This window comes from Numida meleagris, chromosome 2, assembly GCF_002078875.1.
Source record: "Numida meleagris isolate 19003 breed g44 Domestic line chromosome 2, NumMel1.0, whole genome shotgun sequence".
In the NCBI taxonomy this organism is placed as follows: domain Eukaryota; kingdom Metazoa; phylum Chordata; class Aves; order Galliformes; family Numididae; genus Numida; species Numida meleagris.
In genome coordinates this window covers 134,991,929-135,011,339 of record NC_034410.1, presented here as the reverse complement: position 1 = coordinate 135,011,339, position 19,411 = coordinate 134,991,929, and the positions used below count along the sequence as shown (strand labels likewise).

General features: G+C 36.5%; 1 protein-coding gene across 3 annotated transcripts in view; it reads left to right on the top strand.

Moving 5' to 3' along the window:
- The window catches only part of TAF2 (TATA-box binding protein associated factor 2), a 58,620-nt gene that overhangs the window by 13,249 nt on the left and 25,960 nt on the right, over positions 1-19,411 (top strand). For all 3 annotated transcript variants that reach the window (XM_021386399.1, XM_021386401.1, XM_021386400.1), the window contains exons 10-18: positions 2,411-2,496; positions 5,598-5,733; positions 6,988-7,142; positions 10,234-10,348; positions 10,447-10,556; positions 11,161-11,226; positions 12,352-12,604; positions 16,676-16,816; positions 18,576-18,686. In XM_021386399.1, the coding sequence (XP_021242074.1) occupies positions 2,411-2,496; positions 5,598-5,733; positions 6,988-7,142; positions 10,234-10,348; positions 10,447-10,556; positions 11,161-11,226; positions 12,352-12,604; positions 16,676-16,816; positions 18,576-18,686 (1,173 nt within the window). The remainder of the gene's footprint in view (positions 1-2,410; positions 2,497-5,597; positions 5,734-6,987; positions 7,143-10,233; positions 10,349-10,446; positions 10,557-11,160; positions 11,227-12,351; positions 12,605-16,675; positions 16,817-18,575; positions 18,687-19,411) is intronic.

Below are 19,411 nucleotides of genomic sequence, written 5' to 3'. Positions count from 1 at the left end.
TTTCCTACTTACATTATAATCTGTGGATATAGTATCAAAACTTAGAGCTAAACACCAAATATATTAACCAAAGTATGTTTCTGCAACTATCTTATGAAAAATAATTTTCATCATCTAGATACCTTGTATCCTCCAGTTTAAAACCATTTTCCCTCTTACCATATGGCCTGATAAAAAGTCCCTCTCCAGGTTTCCTGTAGGCCCCCTTCAGGTACTGGAAGGTCGCTATAAGGTCTCCCCAGAGCCTTATAGCTGGATGCAGTATTCTAGGTGGGGTCTCAGAGAGCGGAGTAGAGGGGCAGAATCTCCTTCCTCAACTTGCTGGTTGCACTTCTCTTGATGCAATCGAGGATATGATATGATTGGCCTTGTGGGCTGTAAGCACACATTGCTGGCTTGTGTTGAGTCTTTCAACAGCTGACACCCCCAAATCCTTCTATTCAGGGCTGCTGTCAAGCCATTCTCCCCCCAGCCTGTATTTGTGCTTGGGACTATCCTGATACAGGTGCAGGACCTTGCACTTGGCCTTGAACTTCATGAGGTTGGCATGGGCCCACCTCTCAAGCCTGTCCATGTCCTTCTAGATGGCATCCCTTCCCTCTAGCATGTCGCCTGCACCACTCAGCTTGGTGTCTTCTGCAAACTTGTGGGAGGTGCACTCGACCCACTGTCCATGTCGCCTACAAGGTTGTTAAATGGCACTGGTCCCAGCACTGATCCCTGAGAAACACCACTCATCACTAGTCTCCACTTGAACATTGAGCCATTGACCGCAGCTCTCTGAGTGTGACCATCTAGCCACGTAGAATGACAAACATCAGTTTGGGGAAATGATGTAACGAGGACCATTGAAAGTTTTTATGAATGCTCTGTCTTTATTTGATTCTTCTTGATCAGTCTGATGTCTGAGCAGGAAAGTATGCTTCTTTTTATTTGGGCTCGGCAGTCTTCTCATGTCCTAGAACATGGATAGGCTTTAATGATAAGGCTGTTAAAGTAATTCAAGAAGAGTTAATTACCCACAACTACTTGTCTTCACACTTCTTTTCTTTGTGCCTATTATTATTAGCTCGCATTCACAAGGAATTTGTAAAACACAGTATGAATGTGGATAATAAGAGTAAACCGAATAGCTTCTTGAAAGAGATACAGTGCAGTCTTACTTCTGACCGGTTGTATATGACGAGTTAAGAGATGACATACTTTAGTGCTCAGATATTTCTGTGCCTGCGTATTGCAAGATTGCATGTACCTTCCTTTGAATCAAAACATGTTGTGGATTATTTTGGAGATGGGAATGGGAACTTGTTGGAATTGTTGGACCTAAAACGTTTGATGTCCTTAGTGAAAGTTGATGGTTTTTTATTTTCATTAAGGTTATTTTTTCCATTAAGAGTCACCTGTATTGGAAAAGAAAGTTCTGTCTGTTGCTTACATTTCTAAGTGTAATGGTGTCAGACAGGAACTTAACAGTCATAGCAGCAGTGACTCTTCATTCTTTTCAGTGACATTCATTTATAGAAAGATATATATCTTCTTCCTCTTGTCACATTTTCTTATCAATGGGCTTCAGTTACATCCCTTACCCACACAGGGACCCAGTATCCCATCCCTGTCTGAATAAGACATGTTCAGCTCACCAGTTCTGTGCTATGCTAAACGTGGTTGTTCAATAGAGAACACCAGAGTTCAGTACTGTGTGCAGAGTTGCGCTTCCCTTACTGCTTTGAACACATTGTCAGTATATGAAAGGGTGCAGGTTGGTAGGAATCAATACATATCAAAATACGTTAACATTGGAAATTCCTTGTCTAACATTGGGTTGCAGACAACAGTTCACTCTCCCTATGCTAAAACTGACCTGATTTGATCCAGAAGCCATGTTGACTGTTGGATGACAGTGAGCAAACATCCTGCCTTAAGTGTGCTTGTTAACATGGGCACAGCAGCGCACAAATTCAGACACAGAGCCTGCTTCTGTCTGGCTTGGATGTGGGTCAAGGTGAGGTGAGCTTTTATATTCTGCAGTCTACTATGTAGCTGTACCCAGTATTACTTTACTCTGAATGTAGACATTCAAAAAAAAAAAAAAAAGAAAAGGAAACTTACTCAGTGGACAATAATATTCTTTAGATGTGTTGATATTAGATTTAGATTATTATAGATTCAGATGCTGTAGGTTGAGCCACAATCCAGTTCCAGAGCAAGAGTTAACTGCCAGTTTCAACTGTCTTAGTGTTGCTTGCCATGCTGAGGGAGATCACTTGTTTTAAAATATTAGTTTGTGCTTGTTAACATATTTCTTTAGGAGGTACGGCTGAAACAATGATGTTAAAAGCTTCCCTGTCTTCTATAACAAATTTCTGTGCTTTCCAAAATTATTCTGACTTACATATGTTGTACTTCTTAGGAGTTAGATCAAATAGTGGCATATGAACTGAAGACTGGTGGAGTTCTGCTGCATCCAATATTCGGAGGAGGAAAAGAGAAAGACAAGTATGTTTATTTAAGCCGCAAGTCATTACAGGGTATGTTTTTATGGGGCCATTAATATATGCCTTGGGTGTGTTGTGCGGCATAAGGCCAAAGGCTGAAGAACTTCAGCTGCCCGAGGCATATATTACCAGTCTCATAAAGTATCTTGAGTATATTGTATCACTGTTGTTTTATTTTTCTTTCAATTTAAATCTTGAAGGGAATTAAGTATAATGAAAGTTTTTAATACTGTTATGAAAATACTTCTTAGAGGATGAGAGGGAAGATGGAGCCAGAATTTTGACCTGAGCTATTTCTAGAGTGGTTAGTAATCTTTAGCCTTTTTTAGAGTACCATTAGTTTTCTTTGTCTTTACTGTTTTTGTGTTCAACATGTATTTTGCATTTCTTCGTTCTGGTTACTATGAAATAGTTTCCTGCCAAGTAAATTTGCATTATTGCAGTCCCAATTTACAATAATAAGTATAAAAATTAGATTGGTTAATAATCCTATTTTCAACTAAATTAAAATATGGAAAGAAATAACCAGGAAAAAGTAACTTTTCCTATAAATTAACTTTTGCACGGGTCAGCTATCACAAATTCTTCCTGTTCATATGTAGTGCAACACAAACATTGCTCTCCAGAATATTTCTTTTGAAAGAAAAAAATCCCATAGCCTAGGAGAATGAAAGGAAAATAAACTCCAGGTTAACAGTTCTATAGATTGGTGTTTCAAAATGCTCATTACATTTTCATGTTGTGTTCTGTCTTTCTGATTTTGGTTTTCTTCAGTCTTTGTGGTGGCACCACGCTGCTATAAAAATTAAAAGCTTCAAGAAATGTTAAATAGATGTATTTCAAGTGGGAGAAGCATATTGACAGGTTTTTATCAAATGATTGAAGTGTGTTCAAGAGCACGAGTGCTGTAAATTTTAATGGAAGAGCTAATTCACTTTTTACTTTGAAAAAGGTTCTAGGCCCATATTGCTGATTTTAATTCTTATTTGATGATCGTTCAGTAACAGCTTTAAAATTTTAATGGTTGAAGAAAAATACAATGGGAAGAAATATATTACAATTGAATGAACTACAAATAAAACTCTCAAATTCAAATGAACTGGTCTGTTTTGATTTGCTTTTAAGTACTGTAAGCATTAACAAAATCAATCTACACTTAGTAAATTTAAGAAGGTCAAGAATGTGGTCCCTGGCTTAGTTGTAATTTTTAAGAAAAGAATTTTACCAAAGTCAATCAAGTATATATTTTGAAGCTGGATAAATAGTTTTATACCAAGACCAAATTATTATATAATGTCTGAGCCACAACCTCAATTTCCTTCGTGCATTTCAGTGTCATGGTTGCTAACCCTTCCTTACCCTAGAATACAGTAATGTGCAAAATAACAGGACAACTTAGATATGGAAGACTTTAGTAGTTTCTAAACAACAGGAAAAGAGCAAGTAGTAATCCTAAGCACACTCTTATTCATACACTCAGTACACATAGAATGGGTAGTATTGCTTAAATTCTGAAATGCTTTTTTTTTTTTTGTATCTTATGTTTATACTGACTTTCATGAGTAAAGCCAAGGCAATCTCCCATTAAATAAAAAATAGGAAAAGAATGCTAAGGTGTTGTGGCTGTCTTGGTCCTTGCCATCTCCTGAAATCTTAAGAGTTGCAGTTAAATAGCCAAGTGCTGGTATTTTCTGCTGTTAAGATGCCTCTTACTGCCATACAACATTGAAGTGCATGGAAATATTAGTCAGAGTTAAAATTATTTGTTTCATGGTCTTTGAAGGTTCTGGAAGTTGTGTATTTTCCAGAGATAGCTGACATGAAAGATCAAGCTTGTACCTTTTGGTTTTGTGACAATTCATTATTTCATTCTGTCTTGCAATGTCCTATAAAATCTTTGGACAAATTGTTTATCTGGTCCATCCTGAAATGGCTTAATTAGTTTATCTATAAGTGAGAATCACAGGACAACCCTATTTTGAACCCAGGAATTTTAAGTAGCTGGTAGTTTGTATATTACAATGGCTAATTTGTCATTCTCTATCAGCCAATGTAAAATAAGACTGGATTCCTTTTTCTTAAGAAGCTGGCCTGACATAACATGGGTCCATTTCTTAAGATGTTTGTTATTAGTTCATGGAAAAAAGCTCAAGTGTCAAGCACAATAAAATACAGTTTCCTCAACTTTGGTTCATCATTAAAATAAACTCAGACTTACCTTCTCAAGTAATTGAAAGGGGGCAAAGAGGTCTTATTTTTCTAAGGAGATACAGTTACTATTCTACTTTGAAACTAGACTATAGGTCATCTTATGTTCTGAAATGTAAAACTTTAAAACACCCCAAAATTAAGTTTTTGGTGTTTTATTGCTGTACAGCCACTTAAGTCCTATTTTAAAAAGTTTCAGGATTTCACTGTTTGTCTGTCTGCTGATATGGAATGACATTAAACCATTGAAAATGTTTTGCTTATAGACACAAAGGGTATGTGTGAAGGAGCACCACAGAATGTCAAGTTACAGAAACAGCGTGGCAGTGGTAACATGATGCTGTGCATAGTCTTCCTTGGCATGATCTCTGATGTAGAAGGCATCCATTTTCTGAAGTATTGAAAGTATATCTTTGCTAACAAAAATAAAATAATCAATTCCTTTGGCTCATCACATGGAAGTCTGCTATGAATCTTAAAACTCTTTCTCCTCTTTAATTACAACAATTATTTACTTGATTGTACATGTTAGTATTTTATACTTTCTTTTAAATGGAAGTGGGACAGGTAGAATGTCAAGTCACGAGTTATTTCTAGATCCAAGTCATAGATTCCCTGCTGTGTTTTTCACCCCTGCCAATGTCTTTTTGAGAAGTTATGGTACAGCTTGTGTTACTTGTCTGTGCAATACTTGCTCGATTCCTGGTATGTGCACCCCTGCAACCTTCCTGTGCAGTCATTTTAAGTGTGTCATAATTAATAGTGTTAAAGCAATAGAAGAGATCCTGATGATTGGTGTACCTGTGAATTTTGTTTCTAATAAGTTTTTTAGTTTAATTTTTTAGTTTTCTTTCCATGAAGTGCAAAATAGAGTGGTTTTTTATTATTTTTCAGCCCTGCATCACATTTACATTTTTCTATTAAACACCCTCATACCTTGTCCTGGGAGTATTACACTATGTTCCAGTGTAAAGCACATCTTGTTATGAGACTGATCGAGAATAGGATCAGCATGGAGTTCATGTTACAGGTCAGTATTTAAATGTTTATGTGACATATAGAGAACTTCGTGTCTTTATTGGTGGCTTCTATTCATAAATTGGAGATTAAAAAAGATCACATCAGTTTATGATAGGATTCCATTTGTATTTTCAATTTAAACAGTATAGAACAAATATAAAATTGTTAGAATGAGGTTAGCTGTTATTCTTATACATAATTAGTAATATTTTTTATATATTACTTATTCTCTTTAATATTGAAGTATTTCCTTTCTTTGAATTGTCATGACTGACTATAACACTGAGAACCTGTTTTACTGACACATAGCTAGTCTCTGTGAGTTAATGTAATCAAATTATAAATAAAGTCACAAAAATCCAGCTTCTCCTCTTTCCACTCTGTACATTTTCAGTGCTAGGGGGAGCATAAATCTTCATATTAGAAGAAGCAGTTGAATAGAAAACTGTGATTTTTTTCATTTTTTGTAGTTTTTCTTTTTTCTTTTTAAATATGTTTCGTGATTATCTTAAAGAGAGTGCTACAAATAGCCAACTAAGTGAAACATTTTCCTATCAGTTTCAGATGCTGATTTTTTTTAAGGATATCATGTTTGTGCATCTGCTGAAATATTTGTCAAACCTGCCAATTTTATATATATTTTTGTTGCCCTCTTTTTTGATATTTTAATGAAAAATATTTAAAAAGGAGTTTTGTTACTTTTATACATTATCTATATTATGTATTTTTTATGTGGCCAGTGATAATTCCTCTTCACTCGATGCAACCCAGGCAAGCTGAAGGGTTAGACACCCATGTGCTGAAAGCTATTAGTAGCAGCTGTTGTCAGGCTGAAAATGCAGGAGATTTAAAGATTTCCTTAAATAAATTTTAATTGTTCTTTGCAATTTTTTAAAAAAAAACAATAGCAAGAAGGTAAATGGAGAACCTAATGAATGCTTTGTTTCGAAAAAGCAGATATGTTTTACTGTAGAAAATTTTGGAAAATGTATGGACTCTTACTAGATGTTATGTTAAACCATACATAGTAAAGCATTATTTGAAATTCTGGCTTAAGTTACAAAACAAACAGGTAACTCCTAGAAAGCTGGTTAACATACTTGTTAACCTCTGCATTATAATTTCATATTTTTTTGGAAGCCAGTTATCAGGCAATGAGGTTTTTTGGTATTTGGTTCTAGTTTATTTGTACCTAAACAGGAAATTAAAGCTTATTTTGTGCATTGAAGTGCTTAATTAAAACAATAACTTTTTATCATTTTAGGTTTTCAACAAGTTGTTGAGTCTGGCTAGCACTGCTTCATCTCAGAAGTTCCAGTCACACATGTGGAGTCAGATGTTGGTTTCCACATCTGGATTTTTGAAATCTATCTCAAATGTCTCTGGCAAAGACATCCAACCTTTAATAAAGCAGTGGGTGTATCCTTTTTATTCTTGGTCTGGATTGTTAATATTGAGAATGATTTTTTTTTTTTTTTTTAAATTGGCACTACTAAAGGAATGTGAAGGAAGGTATTTCATATCTCTACTTTAAACAGTTAAGTACATTATTCTTTGCATTAGAAATAGATGTGAGACCCAGGTTCACTGACCTTTTCTAGTCATTCAGCGTGTGCTATCATTCTGGGTGTTCTTTACTGTAAGGGATTGCTGTGATTTTTTTTTTTTTGAAAGAATCACAAGAACTCTGATGGAATTTAAGGCCAAATTATACTAAAGGGATTCCAGAGGACACTGCCCATAGAAATATGCTGAAGTCTGACATGGAAAATGCTATAGTCTGGTGCACTTTTAGATGTGATTTCCAGTAAATCAGCACGGAGTGAGTAACCTAAAGCACAGATTAATAGTTTAATACATTTAATGGCTTGGTAGCTTGTGTTAGTACAACGTTGGGTAGAATAAGCCTTTAATTGTTCATTATTCACGCATCTGTGATGTTAGTCAAGAAATACAGTTTGTTGTTTTAGATGGTTCTGAGAGCAAATTTGAATTTTCTTCATTTAACAGGTTTAATTGGGAGTTTTAATTAATGTGACAATGTTTTAAAATGGTACATGACTTCAGCAATGCCATGTCCTACTGTTAAAACAGAAAGCAAAAATAGCTGTTGAGAGTATTTTAATGGATTTTTGCCACTGATAACATCCATGCATCTGTATCTAACTAAAAACCAGTGTAAAAGTAACATTTGTAGAATCATCATCAAAAGTACACAGAGTAGCAAGGCACGTTATTCCAAGTTTCATATTTTGATGTGCCAGACACTTGAGGAAAATAGATATTTTATCTGTATACATTGACACTACTCCTATGCGTAAATGTCAGCATTGCTATCTGAGCTAAGTGGATCTTAACTTTGTCAGTTCTGTCAGCAAAGAATTGTAACTCGGATCACAGAAAGGCTTGGGTTGGAAAGGACCTTTGGGATCATCCATTCCAACCCATCTGCCATGGGCATGGATATCTTTCACTAGATTAGGTTGCTGAAAGCTCCATTTAGCCTGGTCTTGGACACTACTAAATTCTCCGGGCAGCCTGGTGTGGAATCTCATCACCTTCATTGTAAAAAATTTCTTAACATCTGATCTAAATCTCCACTTGTTCAATTTTAAACTGTTGCTGCTTGTCCTGTTGCTGCAATGGACTTAGGCCCCAGGGCCGATCCTGTGATTGCAACTTGAGTTTAGTCCTTTGGTTGTCATTTCCCCTATCATACTTCAAGCACTGTTACACCTGTAACACTAGATTTTCCACCTTGCAAGACCACAGCTGCCATCGGTATTGTTTGGAAGGACATCTCACTACGGTTAACTAGTGATACCTTGGCTGCTCTTACTGAGAGCTGTGTTGATACCATATTTAAACTTTATGCCAAAGAAAGCACTAAACATACCTTAAGCTGTATCCGATGGCAAAGTCATGGACCTTTATGGACTCAACCACTGCTGAACAGAACCAGTCTGTCTGAGGTAGCTAGCCAAATGCTCATATTTTGGGAGAAGAGTTAATGTGTGTAAGATAGGAACCTGTTTGAATCTGGCAGCTCGCTCCCTTAAATGTGAGAACATTAAAGAGCAGGTTTTCCTTTTCTCTTCATGTTTCATCAGATGCGTATTGGGAGCATGCCCTGAACTGAAATATCTCATCCTAGTGTTCTAGTTCTTCTATAAATAAACTGTAGTGATGGCTATCAGAGTAATAATGAAGGATGAAGCTATTCACAGAACAGTTGACTTGAAGTTATTGCCTGTGATAAAATTTGAATTGAGGTAATCATTTTTTTTATCATTACTGCTGTGTACTTTCATATATATGTGAATTCATGTATATATGTATGAACATTCACAATGACTCAGTTTGAAAAACTGCAGTGTAATAATTAAATGCAGCACGGGTATAAAACAGAAGGTTTTCATAGAATCATAGAATCCTTAGGGTTGGAAGGGAGCTTTAAAGGTCATCTAGTCCAGCTGCAATGAACAGGGACGTCCACAGCTAAAGCAGGTTGCCCAGGACCTTATCCAGCCTCACCTTGAAAGTTTCCAGGGATGGGGCGTCAACCACTTCACTAAGCAGCCTGTTCCAGTGCCTCACCACCCTTACTGTAAAAGACTCTTTCCTTATATCTAACCTAAATCTACCCTCTTTGAACTTGAAACCATTTCCCCTTGTTCTGTGACCACAGACCCTGCTAAAGAGACTGTCTCTTTTCCTGTAGCTCCCCTTTAGATACTGTAAGGTTGCTATCAGGTCATCTCGCAGCCTTCTCTTCTTCAGGCTCAGCAGCCTCAGCTCTCTCAGCCTGTCCTCATAGGAGAAGTTTTCCATCCCTTCATTTTTATGGCCACCTTGTGGCCACACTCCAACAGGTCTATATCTCTCCTGTACTGAGGACTGCGCATCTGGACGCAGTCCTCCAGGTGAGGCCTCACCAGCGTAGAGCAAAGGGGCAGGATCAGCTCCCTTGCCCTGCTGGCCACGCTTCTTTTGATCCAGCCCAGGATACACTTGGCTTTCTGGGCTGCGAGGGCACATTGCTGGCTTATGTCCAGCTTGCCATCCACCAGTACCCCCAGGTCTTTCTTGGCAAGGCTGCACTCAATCCTTTCATCCCTCAGTTTGTATTAGTAGTATTAACTAAGAGTATATTGAAACATATTTTAGTGAAATTTCTGGTGATCTCCTCAGTTACTTTCTCTGAGCGCATATCAAGGATGTGGGAGTGCGGTGGGATCCTGTGGTTTTTTTTTTGTTATTGTTATTACCTTTTTTCTTAAATAATTTTCACTTTAGTTTTTTATGTTGTACATGAATGTAAATTAAAAAACTGCTTAAAGGAAAAAAATCTAAAAATCTTTATGAAGGAATTGCGTTTTCATTTCCTGATTTTCTTGGGCTAGGAGATTTTAGGAGTAAACATAAAATGAGTTTAAAAATGAGTGAAAAATTTGAGAATTGTATTTATAGCTATCACATTATGCTGTAGATTTCCTATACTGCTTTTCAGGGATCAGAGTGGAGTGGTCAAATTTTATGGTAGCTTTGCATTTAATAGAAAACGAAATGTTTTGGAATTGGAAATAAAACAAGACTACACATCTCCTGGGACTCAGAAATATGTGGTAAGGTCAATTCTCCATATTTTACCTATACATTTAAGTATGATACAAACAATAAAAAGTGTTTTTTTTTTAACGTGGATAATCTTTTCAACTTTAAGGGCCCTCTTAAAGTGACAGTTCAAGAACTTGATGGGTCATTTAACCATACATTACAGATTGAAGAAAACAGTCTTAAGCACGATATACCTTGTCATTCTAAAAGCAGAAGGTAAGAATTAAAAATTACTTGCTGTGTATATGTATTAGTATAGATAAGTAAAAATGTCTAGGGCATTGAGTTCTCTAAAGAACTTGTTTGTGTGGGAGAAGAAATCGAATGAAAGCTCTAATAGTTCATCAAACTATTCAAAATGCTTTTGAATGGGATGCCTCACCTGGGAGGAAGACAAACACAATCAAGAGGAGTATCTCAAGTGAGGAGATATGAATGAAGACCATGCATAGTTTTCTGTTGAGTCCCAAGGCTGTTCATTAAGCCTAATGAGCAAGCAAAATGATGTACTTTCTACACAGATTCTCTGTTTCTTGATGCATTTTTATAACTGTCTTGGACTCTACTTTGTGTACTTTCTGTGTACTTCTTAACACTGTGGGAGTTGAGTTCAAAGCAACTGGAAAGTATCCATGACTATTTTCTGAACAAAACTAATGCACAGCTCAACTGTTTTTTTTTTTTTTGTGTGTGTGTTGGGGATAGCATTATTTTTTGGTGTGGTAAAATACACAGAATACTTCAGCATTTTTAAGTACATCTTATCTAGTATAATAATTTATTAAATATCCTTTTTATTATTTTCTCTTTTTTTTAATAGGAATAAAAAGAAAAAGATTCCACTGATGAATGGAGAGGAGGTGGACATGGACCTTTCTGCTATGGAGTAAGTTAGTTTGCTGATGTTTCTCAGTGTGAGACAGAGCCTTGTTCCCATTGTGTGTTTTTTGAAGAATTAGATAGTAAAGTTATACTTTTATATATGGCTGGCAGATTTCAAGACATAAGTCAGATCATTTGTTGGACCTTGATGAAGAATATTTAACTAGGACTAAGATAGACACATTCCTGAATTATTTGGCTAATTTAAAAAAAAAAATCATTTTAGATTGCAAATGAATGTTGAAATACTTCATACTGAAAAGAATCTACTGGGTGAGGCCAGCTGGAAATGTTTAGCTCTGTGGAAGCAAATTCTGGCTCACTGTAAAAACTTGTTTTACCCTCCTAGATTTGTAACACTGTTGCTTTCAGAAGCACTGAAGGTGTTGATACTTGGTTTAGTAGCGGATGAAAGTGAACTCTTTTCATGGAAACTAATGGTGTCTCATTGGAGAAGAACAGTTTACTCTTTGAATTATTCCTTGTAAAATAAACCTCATCAAAAATAAGAATAATTTTATAGGGAATTATTGCATTGTGCAAATTGCTGTTACTACTTCTATCTTTATATTCTTCTGTCTATTAGCAATAGACATATGAACAGATGTTTAAATTGTAGTTGAGAGCCTTAGCATAAGTGTTTGTAACTTGATTTCATGTTGAAGTTACCTCATGTTGTGTTTAGATCCTAAGTGTCTTCTTAGAACTACCTTTGAAAGGGCATATGATTTTATGCAAGGCACTTACGCTGTATCTGTTAACGTTCTCAGAAAAGTGCTGCTCAGCTGTGAGAGTTGTGGTGTCTGAGGACAAAGACTGAAATATATTGAGATTACACATTGAGTTTATCATGAATACATCTGTTGGCTAAAAATGGTGAAATAAGGCATTCACTGACATGTTTGGGATTTGGAGAGTTGCCCTGGGAGGTTGTAGAATTGTCATCTTAGGAGCAAGAGACTGGATAAGGTCATGTTGGAAAGTTCCTTTTAACCTAAATTCTTTTACATTTCGTGGACGCTTTAAATGTATTCAATAATTTGAAAATAATTCAAAAACCAAAACATCTTTTGACATTCTGCAGTCTTGAAATGTTTTAGGCTATTAACATTTTTTATGTCTGTCTTAGTGCTGATTCTCCTTTGCTCTGGATAAGAATAGACCCTGATATGTCGGTACTGAGGAAAGTAGAATTTGAACAATCTGATTTCATGTGGCAGTATCAGCTTCGATATGAGAGAGATGTGGTTGCACAAGAAGAAGCCATTCTGGCACTGGAAAAGTTTCCTACACCAGCATCACGACTCGCACTGACTGATATACTAGAACAGGAACAATGCTTCTACCGAGTGAGAATGCTAGCCTGCTTCTGCCTTGCAAAGGTGAGGTTGTGTGGATGGGAATAAGGAAAGAAATCTGCTAGACACTAAAGCATTTGAAAATGGGTCAAAACTCACCGCAGTACTTAAATTGGCTTGATTATGTGGCCTCTTAAAAATGTTTGCCAGGTATTTTTTAACTTGACTGATTTGAAAGGAAAACGGTATTATTTTAGTCTGTAAATGGAGACTGCAGAAGGCTTTCATAATTGTTAAAATTGAGATGTCAGACATGAAAACCACAAGAGATTTTTCCAGATTTCATTAAGTGGCAGAAATAAAAGACTTTTATTTAATATTTTTCAGAGCCAAAGTGCGTTTTTTTTTTTTTTTGTTTTACTGGGAAGTTCCTTGGCCTCTCTGTTTAGAAATCTGAAGTTCTGAAATTCATCTGTCTGTCTAATGTGAATTCAGATTCCTTCTGTGTATTGTGTAAAGTTGAATAGGGGCACAAGATAAATACAGTGTTGATCTGCAACTAAATATTCAAAAGTCAGATAGTTGCCTGCCTTGAAAAAGGAAGATATTTTTGTTTAGATACAAAATTAATATTAAGCATTAAAAGTAGAGATCCTTACAAAACATCTGGTTGGAAACAGAAGAGAATAAATGAGAAGTTTTGAAAAGGCACGTTACTGGCATAAGTTACTGGCATAAGTTACTGACATACTTTTATTGGCGTAAAAGCATGATAACTGACAGTTTCTAGAGGTTGGGTTATTGCTATGTAACTTTCTACTATATACTTGTATAGAAATATATTCTTTGGCCATATTTTGAAAATCAAAATCCAATAAATGCTTGATACTATATTTTTATATTGTGAAACAATGATGTAATACTGCCAGTTTTTTGTGCTAGAATCAATACTGCTGCTCCCTGACTTAAAATATATAGATTCCATGATGAATTCACTTGGAATGTTTAAAAGTGTAGATGCCTTCCACAAGTGGGTATTAAAAGAGCAATTGTCAAAATGTTGACATGTAATTTTTTTTCTGTCTTTGCACTGAAATCTTATGCAGTTGCCTGCAGATAATCATAATCAGCTTCTGTTAGTTGTATTTCTATGAAAATTGTATGAAATTGTAGTTCTAGAAGAAAAAGTAAATAAAACAGCTGGGTTCTGGAGGAAAAGGTGGTTGACTCACAGGAAAAAAAAATATTAAAATTAATGGGAAGTATGGCTGTGATAGTAAATCAACGTGAAGCAGCATGGAAGGGTGGGTAGGATTGTAGATACATTTGTCCGAGCTACCTGAGAGGAAAATGTAATACATTCTATTAGTAGCTCCACTATCAGGCTACTGGTAAGAATTGCTTCCTGTGGACTCAGTTTAATTTTCAAGTACGTAAATCACAGAATCGCAGAATTGTAGGGGCTGGAAGGGACCTCTAGAGATCATCGACTCCAACTCCCCTGCCAAAGCAGGCTCCCTAGACCAGGTTGCACAGGTAGGCGTCCAGGCGGGTCTTGAATATCTTCAGAGAAGGAGACTCCACAACCTCTCTGGGCAACCTGTTCCAGTGCTCTGTCACCCTCACTGTGAAGAAGTTCTTATGCACATTTGTGCGGAACTTCCTATGCTTCAGTTTGTGGCTGTTTCCCCTTGTCCTATTGCTATGCACCGGTGAAAAGAATCTGGCCTCGTCCCCTTGCCTCCCACACCTTAGATATTTATAGACATTGATCAGATTCCCTCTGAGTCTTCTTTTCTCAAGGCTGAACAGACCTGGGTTGCGTAGCCTTTCCTCATAAGAGAGATGCTCCAGGCCCTTTATCATCTTTGTTGCTCTCTGCTGGACTCTCCCTGTCTTTTTTGTACTGGGGAGCCCAGAACTGAACACCATACTCCAAGTGAGGCCTGATGAGGGCAGAGTAGAGAGGGAGGATCACCTCCCTCGACCTGCTGGCCACAGTCTTTTTAATGCACCCCAGGATGTCATTAGCCTTCTTGGCCACCAGGGCACAATGCTGGCTCATGGCCAACCTGTCATCCACCAGGTCCCTCTCCGCAGAGCTCCTCTCCAGCAGGTCATCCCCAGGTAAAAATTCAGGATTTCTAATCTTTGTTAGAAAAATCTCCCATGTTTCATTAGTGAGAGGGTTCGTTTTCTTAATTTGCCACTTTTGGCTGGATTGTAGTTACTTTTCTGAAACATTCTTGATGAACATACATAGATACAGAAAAACAGTAGGTACTAATGCAGATATAAAACCAAATTTACTGCACTTTCTAAATGTATTTTATGCTTTGTTGTAAAACAGCGCTTCATTCGAATGTCCAGATAATATAATTAAATCCTCACTGATGGAGTAAGTACATGCATATGTAAGCGTACAAACACGCACACACTGCTGAGCAGTTCATGGCAAATGACCCTACAGAGAAAGGTGAAAGTAATGAATGATGTTATGATATCAATTCCAAGTTGTATGCAGGCTGATTTTTTCCATCTGTAGGTTATGGTCTGCTGCAGTGCTGGGATGTGCTATAAGGTTTAGAAACAACCACCAACAAAAGAAACTCTAAACAATGAGGGCTTCCATAGCTATTTGTGATAGTTACTTTTTAGGTCAAATAAGGAGCCAGTTTTTGTGCGAAAGATGCAGAAATAGAGTATACCTTTTAAGTAAAATTAATGCAAAACAGTTTTCCTGCCTGCAGGATGGAGAATTTGTAAATACATTTAATTGAGATTATACGATGTGTCAATACTTAAGGAGAAATTCATACGAGTCAGAGCACATTATAAGATCACAAAGTACTGATAAGATGGTGATTTTACTACTGTTGATTTAAATTGAAAATACCATTCTTTATCTATAGATTTTGCAAAATGAAATTTTAAGAATTCGGAAAAAAAATACGTTTGTACCCCAACTGTAATGAATTGGGAATGTCTTGAAAATGCAGTAGTCTCTTGCAATATTTTTTTGTTTGCATTTTTGTTTGCACTTTTAAGTTCATCATCATGGTTTCTCAGTAGCTTTTGTGATTAAGCTTTCTTTGTGGGAAGATTTGTTAGGTACATTATAGGAAAAGCTACACGTATCTGTAGCTAGAGAACTTCTGTTTTTGCAAAAGGACTGCACTCTGTTGTTTAACTTTCCTTTAAAGGCTGACTTAAAATGAAAATGTCTTTAATAGTAATGCCTCTGTCTTACATAGGAGAAATGGTGACACTGATTGCTACCCGTCTTCAAGTAACCGCTTGCTTTTCTTATTGCATGTGTAATGCCCTTTGGAATAAGATTACCTGATTTGGAAGTAAATCATTGAATTCATTTTTATTCTGTGTGAAAATGATATTTTCCATAGTTCTTGGAGAATTTGTAACAATGTTAACTCCTAAACTGTACGATGTGTTGGTCCTGTTTGTTAACACACGTTCATCATGCTCAGATGCTCTTCTCTGCACACTTTCATTGTTCTGTGCAACAAATAGGTGAACCCCAGGGTGCTGGGAAGGTATAATGACAGTTTGTCCTTGTGGGGCCTTGCTTCCTTACCTGAGAACAGATGATAGCAATAAGTTTATCTCAGTGCATTGTTTCATGGCGAACTAAGATTAAACCTGAGTGATAGCTGACTTTCATTTTGCTTTAGGTGTGGTCTTTTAGTCTTAGAGTGACTGAGGCCTAGTTAAAGTCTAGGCTGAGGTTACTGGCAGCATAAATTTGGGACGCTGGTATTCTAAAAGCCTCTTCCTTCACTGGCTCCTGTAGAGTCAGAAAGCTTGGCTTAATAAACACAGAATATTTGTCTAAATATAAAAGATGAAATAATTAAAAACAGAAGTGTGTCATGGAAAGGTGTTTAGTGCAGACATCTTCCAAGTGAAACAATTTTATGAAAATGTACATTTAATGTAGAGAAGTTGCATTGGGGATGGCAGGGTAAACTTAGCTAATGTAAGATAATATATTGTTGAAAATATGTTTGTATTTCGAAGGGCATTACATTCCTGGCAGTTATTATTTCTTATTTGGGGAAACTTCTATTTCTTTATGGCCAATTTAAACTTGCAGCAATGATGGTAATGTGATTTCACTTTCCTCTAATTATATAGATTGCAAATTCCATGGTAAGTACGTGGACAGGACCACCAGCCATGAAGTCACTCTTTACCCGAATGTTTTGCTGTAAGACTTGTCCAAACATTGTGAAGACCAACAACTTCATGAACTTTCAAAGCTACTTTCTGCAAAAGGTAACATTTGTTTTTCCACTGAACTCTTTAAATTAAATGTCAAAATAAAAGGTGTTCCTACAGAGGACAACTGCAGGAGCATGAATAGCATAGTCTCAGTTTACCAATTTGTTAAAAGTTGAAAATAACTGGTTCTTTCCTATTTGGTATCCATTTCTTCCATCTTCATTAAGAAATAGTTAAAAGAACTTTTTAGCATTTTTCTCTGAACAGCTGCAGTTAAATTAGCAATTTCTTCACAAGATTATAGTACACATAATAATTAGTTGTAAATATTTGAGTTAATTCTTAAATAGAATGTACTGCACAGTAACAAAGCTAATCATCAAGATGATCAGAGCTGGAACACCCCTCCTGTGAAGGTAGGCTGAGGGAGCTGGGCTTGTTCAGCCTGGAGAAGAGAAGGCTGTGAGAAGACCGCATTGCAGCCTTCCAGTATTTAAAAGGGGATTATAAACAGGAGAGGAATCAACTTTTTGCAAGGGTAGATGGTGATAGGACAAGGGGGAATGGTTTTAAGCTCAAGGAGGGAAAGTTTGGATTGGATGTCAGGGGGAAGTTCTTTACAGAGAGAGTGGTGAGGTGCTGGAACTGGCTGCCCAGTGGATGCTCCATCCCTGGAGGTGTTCAAGACCAGGTTGGATGGAGCCCTGGGCAACCTGGTCTAGTACCAGATCTGGAGGTTGGCAACTTTGCCTGTGGCAGGGGGTTGGAACCTGATGAACCCTGGGGTCCGTTCCAACCCAAGCCATTCTGCGATTCTATGATCAACTCTTTTAGGTGAATTCATCAGCCATCATCATTAATGACATTAATTTCATTATGCAAATAAAATATTATAAGCCTTAACTTAAATTGGTGAGCTTTTTAGTTCAAGGCACTACTTAATTCTTCTTTTTGCCTCCTTTCCACTTGTTGTCAACATCATGCTGCTGCAGCTTCTCTTCATGTTGTGCTTTTTTCCTGAGATGTATATTTAGCAGTGTACAGCAAATAACAAACAAATAAAAGTGTTTTTCTCTTAAGGCTAACTTTGTAATTACTGGATGATTGAGTTCTTAGTTCCCAGATAACATATTGCTGTTCAGAGAAAACTTAGATTTTATTTCTCTATCCAAAACTGCTTCATCCTTCTCCCCACCATTCTCTCTTCTGGACTGTCTTTTGTTCTTTTCTGCTCTTTTTCTCATTGTTCATTCTTTCCCACGAAGTCTTAATGCTTTTGTCCCTTACATCTTTAATCTCGTGTTCCAAATTTATAGTTGTAGGATAAGATCCTGAATCTATGTGAGTGGATTCTAAAAGAAATATCTAGTGAGATTAATACCTATTTGTCTAATAATGCTTTAGGCACCAGTGACTGTATTGGGTGTATACCTCTTGACCGTATGTATCAGGTATAGACTTCAAGTTCACACATAAACACTCAACTTGGATGTCAGTCTCAGAATAAATTTCACCATTTTCTTTGCTTCATTATTTTCCATTTCTTACCTTTTAGATAGTGCCTTGAGCTGAATGATTTCTTGCACGTATAACTTTTTCTGTCTACTCTGTGACTGATTATTGAGCAATAATTGCATTGCTTTTTGAACTGAAAATTATGTAGCATATGGTACGTCTTTCAAAAAGAATTTAAATAAAATTTTTTCGGAGATTTGCTTTTACAGATCTAATTGCTTGTTTTCAGGGTATAGCTCTTTTCAGGGCGTAACTGTAATTTCACTGATGTAAGAGTGATATTAATTTTATTACACAGACTATGCCGGTTGCCATGGCCCTTCTGAGAGATGTTCACAACCTCTGTCCTAAGGAGGTTTTAATGTTTATTTTGGATTTGATCAAGTATAATGATAACAGGAAGAATAAGGTAAAGAATGTGTTTATTTTACTGTCTCATTTTTTTGTTGAAAAATCTTAAAGTTAATATGCTGTATGATGTATTATGCCACTAATGTAAATACCTAGCTAGGAGAGTTGATAAAAGCTGATATGCTAAACTAAACAGGACATGTTAAAGAATATTCTGTAGCTGACATTTGGGGTGACATTTCTTGGTTGTTTCTCTTGGAGAAAGCTCTGTGCTTGCTGACTTACTAAGGATCTGCCTGTCTTCATTTGGACGCATACTTTACTTATTGTGTTCGTTTTCATTAAGACCTTTTTTTCCTTCCCTTTTTTTTTTTGAGAAAATGTGCATAAAGGTTAACATTTTCTTTATAAATGTAGCATGTAGAGTTAAGCACTTTTTTTCTATTTGAGAAGAATGTCTAAAAGAGCAAGGAAATTATCTTTTGTTAATGTATATGCAGAACAGAATGGCCTACATCTAGTTAAATAAAAGGTGAAGCTCAGTTTAGTGTTGTTTCATCACTATACTGAGGCACCTGAGTTGAAAGTATAATCTTAAGTTCCTTAGCACACAGAACAACTCTAAAGGATGATCCTTTAAGATCCTAAGATAATACGAGGTTTCATCTCCCTAGCTTTAGAGCTCCACAACTGCTAGGATGATTCCAAAGCAGTCTTTTGAATTAAGTACCTGATGTTTAGTGGAACAAACCTAAAGCCTCTTAAAACTTCGCTTTCTAGTGT